A 6,318-nucleotide genomic window follows, 5' to 3' on the forward strand; every position below is an offset into this window, starting at 1 on the left:
ATGCTTTTCCTCTTCAAATGTCTGCACTTCCCAAAATCCTAAAGCTTGCCTTTCTTTCCCAGTATCAACTGGCAGAAGGTTGTGGGCTGGGTAGGTGGGGTGTCGGAAATGGCTGCCCTCTCTCCTTCCTCTTGCATTGTGATTTCATGGGAAGATCAATGTTTAATTTTCTTCAGCAATGCTGAGCGGGTAACATCCTATTAGTTAGTCCTGCTGCCCTCTCTCATACGTTTTGCTTCATGAGAACCTCTTGAACATCCCGTCTATACCATCCCATCTATACCTTCTCTGTCACTTCTTCATGTGGCTTTCCATTCTGCTCTTTACACTTGAGCAGACCTTCATCTCTGTGCAAGAGATATTGCTGGCTTTGATTTATGTCCTTTTTCCTGAAGGAGAAACCTTCTTCCATTATAAAACACTGGGCCCAGTTATTTTTTGGTAAACAAAATTTTGGTTGAAGCCAGTGGGTTTATCATCCAAGTTGCATTTGAAGTTGCATCTCTGACCACCCCCCGCTTGATAAATGCCCATGGATATCTATGTGTATTTGCAGGTGGACAATGCTCAGGCATTTATTTGGCTGTCACAGCTTCGGCACCGGTGGGCTGATGAAGAAAAGCACTGCTATGCGAACATATGTGATGCCCAGTTTCTTTATTCATATGAATACCTCGGTAACACTCCTCGCCTTGTAATCACTCCCCTGACAGACAGGTAGGTACCTAGATGGTCTATATGCCTTATCACAGGGTTGCTTCAGCTTTAGTGCTCTCCCAAGTAGGGCAAAGAAACAACTGTTAGCTGCATACAGGTGTTCATGGACGTGAACGACCCATGCCCCCAGCAGCTGGGGGGGCATGGCTGGACCGGCGGTGGCAGGAGCCTGGCGGTGGTGAGTGGGGAGCTCCCACAGACACCACCAGGGGTGCACTGCCACGCTCGGGGTGTACACATTCACCCTCTTGCACCCCCTACATGTCACCCCTGTTCATGGAGTTCTTTCTTTCCCTTCCTATCCCAGCTACCCTGCAACAGAACTCTAACTACCTTGCTGTAGGATTCATTGTAGGAGATATCTTGAGTATCTTTCCCTCTCTTCCCTCATTCTAGTGTGCACCAGAGTGGGACTGTTTTTGGAATCTGTCATGGTTATCACTAGGCCAAACAGAAGGGATCACTGCACAATGGACTGCTCCAAACCTGAGCTAGCTAATCAATAATACAAAGCACTAAAAAAGAAAATTTCTAGGACACTTCCTTAGTTAAACTTGTATGGCTCCACTGCTACCACTTTGTGATAGGGTGGTGGACCACACGCATAACGTCAGACAGCTTAATATTTAAAAGGAAAACTGTGCCCTTGACACTGAAAAAATTGGGATTCTAGGATTCCATATGGAAGACTCAACAGACTAATAACTGTGAATCAGCAGATTTTTTGGTTTACAAACTCAGTCTGAATACTCATGTCTTGCTCAGCATGCATTGATTCAGTCCAATTACCCCATAACCTGTCAGTAGACCTTTGAATAAGGAACCAATATGCATTGACCCAATATACATTAGCCCTCCTTATGGTATTGCCAGGTTCTTTCATGTAATTTGGGTGCATTAGGGCTGTCTGACTCCTTCATCTCTTTTTGTTTCTCTCTCTCTCTTTTTTTTTTCTTTTCTTCCTCCTTGTTGCTGGAAGATGCTACATCACCCTTACCCAGTCTCTACACCTGACCATGAGTGGTGCCCCTGCTGGGCCTGCAGGGACTGGTAAGACAGAGACCACCAAGGATTTGGGGCGAGCCCTTGGCATCATGGTATACGTGTTTAACTGCTCTGAACAGATGGATTACAAGGTATTGGTTCTGATGTAACTCAGGTTCATGTCATGTTATGGGAATAGACAGGGGGTGGGACAGATCTGAAACCTCTGTAAAATCTGAGGACTAAGAATAAATTGACTTCGAAGTGAGGTACCTTGTTTATCTTCCACTCTTTAAATTCACGCTACATTTTTTTTTTTATGCCAAATTCTTACTCCTCTTCTGGGAGCTGTATGCATGCACACTAAACTCTGAGAGGCAAAGTCAAGCTTGTTCTTGTCTCTAGGGACCATTAGTCCTATGAGGCTGGCACCTTCTGATGGTATTGGCTACAAGGTCCTTTAGGTTGGCTCACCAGATAAAAAAAAAAAAAAATTGAACAGGTTTGGAAAAGAAACAAAGATTATTGTGGAGAATGTCTGAAGGTCTGTTTTTAACAGTCTCTTAAACCAGAATCCTATTTCAAAGGGCATAATCATCATCCTCCTGATAGTTTGCTACTGGCCTCTTTTATCCCGGCGCAGTTTTTGAGTGAGAAATTAGAAGGCTTCATGGATTTAGCTACCTCAGATAAAAGGGAGAACCTACTCTCCCTAATTTCAGAAGGTCAACTGAGTGCAAAAGGCAACTGACACCACCTTCAGGTGCATGGCCTTTTCAGCTTGTCATGGCTGCAGTGACCGGACTTTCTCATCCGAGTCATCCAATCTGCAGTTAAAGACTTTTTGAACCAGATTATCTGATTTTTAAATCCCCAAATTTATGTTTTTCCATGATTAAAATGAAACACCATATATATATGTATATATGTGCATGTATTGTGTGTGTGTATTAGGCCTGTGTGAAGCGGCTAGTATTCACGTTGGATTCAGATTCAGCCGATTTTCTGGGGACAGTGATTCGATTTGGTGATTCAAATCTCTGTCCCGAATTGATTTAATTCGGCTGCAGCCAAATCTCTGAATCACACAGGCCCCATCTGCTCTCAATGCCTGCCCCGCCTGCCCTAGCTCCCAGCTCTTTGGGAGAAAAAGAAAAAGAAGCCCCCATTCACCGTCTCCTGTCTGGCAGGGGAGGGGGAGTGATCCCTACTGCCCCCGACTGCCCCATGCCATGTGGGGTGCTCTGCCATGAGACCCCGCCCTCTCTCCTAGCCCCCCTCCCCCCATGGCTGCCCCAACCACTGCAGCTCCTGGTCCTTAAAAACAAAAACAAACAAGCCCTGACTCACTGGTTCCTGCCCAGCAGCAGGGCAATCCCCACTGCCCCACACTGCATGGGGGGGCTCTTCCATGAGCCCTCCGAGGTCACTGCAGGAGCTGGTGAGGCCAGGGTTTTTGTTTATTTATTTTTTAAAGGGCCAGGAGCTAGGGCAGGTGGGGCAGCCATGGGGGATCTGGGAGAGCAGGGGGAGTGGTCAGAGGGCTCATGGAAGAGCCCCCCCCCATGCAGCATGGGGCAGTGGGGATGGCGCCCCCTGCCTGGCAGCACCCGGTGAGTAGTGGCTTTTAAAAAAAATAATGAGAGCTGGGGTGGGTGGGGCAGCCAGGGTGGGGGGACAGCGGGCAGGAGGTGCTGCGGGGGGCTGGGAGAGCAGGCAGGGGATGGGGCCTGGCAGGGCTCCCCCCCTGGTCCCGTCCTCCAGCCTCCCCTCCCCCCATCCCCTACTTAACAGCTTGGAGTCCAGGTCCAGCTCCCTCCTGCAGCCAGTGGGGACTGCCCAAATCTCCGAAGCTCTCTGGATCTTTTCTGAGTACATTCGGAGAGCTACGAATCAATTCGGACCTTTTATTTGTTCCCCGGATTCAATTTTGGGGAGTTGACCACTGAATTGGGCCAAATCTCCTCTGAATCGAATTAGCACCCAAACCTTCGCACAGCTCTAATAAATGTTTGTGTGTATATATATAATATACACAATGTATATATAAAATATATAGTGTGTGTGTGTGTGTGTACATATATATGTGTGTGTATCAATTTAAGACAATGTTTTATTGACATATTTACAATTTGATAGCACTTTGGAAGTCTACCATTGCCTCAATCATTATAATAAAATTAATTCTGAATACCTATATATTTTGGCATTTGATTTTTGGATTTTTTAATCATGGAATATCAGAGCTCCCTCTGCCACATTTGCTCACCAGGTGCAGGTCCAGCTGTGGCTGTTCCCCCTGCTGCTTTGTGGCACTGAGTAACCTTGATATTCCAATGCCAATGCCCTTCCCCTGCCCCTGCTGTTGCCCTTCACTCCCAACCCATATCCCCCTGGCCTTGCCAGTGCCCTGCAGTCCCAACTCCATCTCCCTGGGCCATGCTGATGCCCCTCACTCCCAACCTGCAGCCCCTCATCTCTGCCAGTACCTCTCACTCCTGACCCGCAGTCCCCTGTCCCTGCCAGTGCCCCTCCCTCCTGATTCACAGCCCTCTGGCTCTGCTAGTGCCCCTTACTCCCAATCCATAGTACCCGCCCCTGGGCCATGCTGGTGCCCCTCACTCCCAAGTCACAACCCCCCCATCTCTGCTGGTTCCCTTAACTCCTGACCCACAGCCCCCTGGCCCTGCTGGTGCCCCGCAATTCTGACCCACAGTCTCCCACCCTCCAGGTGCCCCTCACCTCCCAACCCACAGTCCCCTGTCCACCCTAGTACCCCTCACTCCCAAGCCACAACCCCCTTAGCCCTGCCAGTGCCTCTCACTCCTGACCTATAGCTCCCACCAGCCCTGGCAGAGGGGGGGTCCCAGTTGGCCCTGTCTCACCTGGCCTGTAGTGTGGTGGCTCTAACTTGTGCGGGCAGTGGTAGAATGAGTCCAGGCTGGACACGGGCTGGAGGGAGGAGGAGGAGAGATCTGTGGTCCCCTTTGCCCTGGGCTGGTTGGTGCACTTCTGCCATGCCAGGCCTTGTGGCCACATTTCCTTCCCCCTCCCCCAGCAGCATCTCCCTGTCGCCCTGCCCCTGAAAGCATGAGCACCAGCCCCAGTACCGACACCCACCCTTGCAGCTCCCTGCCCATCCCAACCCCCCCCGCCGCTCCTTTCTCCCTTCTACCATTGAAAGGGAAGGTGCCTCCCCCTGACTCTTCTGCCCTGCTACAGCCCCAGAACCTGGACACCTTCCCCCAGTGGTGGCAGGCGCCATCCCCCCCCAACATGCTCATCACCTCCACACACCCCTGCTACGCAAACACACACACACACACACACACACACACACACACACACACACACACACACACACACATGCCCCTCTCCTACAGCCTCCAGACAGTCCCCAAGCCCTGGCCCTCCAAACAGTTCCCCCCATAGACTTACCTGCATCCAGTTGCTGGGGCTTCTCTCACCACCTGGCTGGCTGTATGCTGGTGCCCCCTGCCTCCATTCACCCTCCCTTCACTCCCCCCAGCCCCAAGCAGCTCCTTGCAGTCTGGAAGTCTGTCAGGCTGCAAGGGGAAACCCACAGATTCCCACTGTTTTCTCCTTTAAAGAGGAAAATGCACATTTTTTTTTCCTTTTAAAGGAGAAAAACCATGTTTTTTCTCCTTCAAATGCAAAAATCTGTGTTTTTCTACAGCAAATGGAAAACCCAGATCCCTGCTTATTAGTAACTGAAGTTCTTCAAGATATTTTGTCCTCATACGTTTACAAACCAGAGAGCTCCTGAAAAAGTAGCAAATATTTCATAGAAGCATCCATCTGCATCATGTTCCTTAGTGTATAGTACAGACATTTCTAAGCAGGATTTGGCAGTGTGCTGAAGAGAAATAAATTTCTGGCCAACCACCCATTCTACCAAAACAATTTGACCTGATTCTCCCATATGTGGGCTTGTGAGCAAGTCATATTCTCTTGCCTTGGAACCACGCTGAGTGATTTAGACCGCAAGGTATCCCCCAACACTCACCTGCCATGCCTTGATGGAATTTATGTCTGGGAGGATGGATGTTCTGGCTTGCACGTCTGTCTGATATCGTCACAGATCTTCTGCAGGGCTCCAGCCTTCCCTATACCCTGCTCCTTTCCTCTCAGGTGGATGTTCATTGTGCTTTGTAGATGGTGAGTGGAGACAGTCCAGCTTGCTCACTCTTACTCTCTCTCTCCCTCCAACCTTCAGCTCATGGTATCTCATCCTGGTTCTTCCTCACCTCTGTCACTCTATGAAGATTCTCCTCAAATCAAAGAAGTGTTATCTCTCTGAGATCTCTTGGAGTTCTTCCCTTGTAGGGCCCCTGTGGCCTCTGCCTCAGTCCCTAGTACCTCTCTCAGGTCTTCTCTCCCCGCTTCTGGGTCTGTTCTGCCATTGACAGCATATCTCTGCTTGGCTCTTCACTCACTGGCAAGATACCTAGGCTCTATTTTTTATGCTGGCATCCTTAGGGTAGTCTCTGTATTGGCTTGCTGCAGCAACCAGTCCTCTTTCATTCACACCCTTTCCCTCCTTGGGGTGGACTGGCCCCAACTGCTTCCCACCGGGATTCTTCTCTTGGATGAACA

The 6,318-nt window shown here is 49.6% G+C and overlaps 1 protein-coding gene across 1 annotated transcript in view; it reads left to right on the top strand.

Moving 5' to 3' along the window:
* DNAH9 (dynein axonemal heavy chain 9) overlaps positions 1–6,318 on the top strand; it is a 524,795-nt gene that overhangs the window by 157,883 nt on the left and 360,594 nt on the right. The window contains exons 26-27 of the mRNA XM_025202178.1: positions 557–717; positions 1,697–1,853. Coding sequence (XP_025057963.1) covers positions 557–717; positions 1,697–1,853 — 318 coding nt within the window. The remainder of the gene's footprint in view (positions 1–556; positions 718–1,696; positions 1,854–6,318) is intronic.

Source organism: Alligator sinensis, unplaced genomic scaffold (genome assembly GCF_000455745.1).
Source record: "Alligator sinensis unplaced genomic scaffold, ASM45574v1 scaffold77_2, whole genome shotgun sequence".
Taxonomy (NCBI): Eukaryota; Metazoa; Chordata; order Crocodylia; family Alligatoridae; genus Alligator; species Alligator sinensis.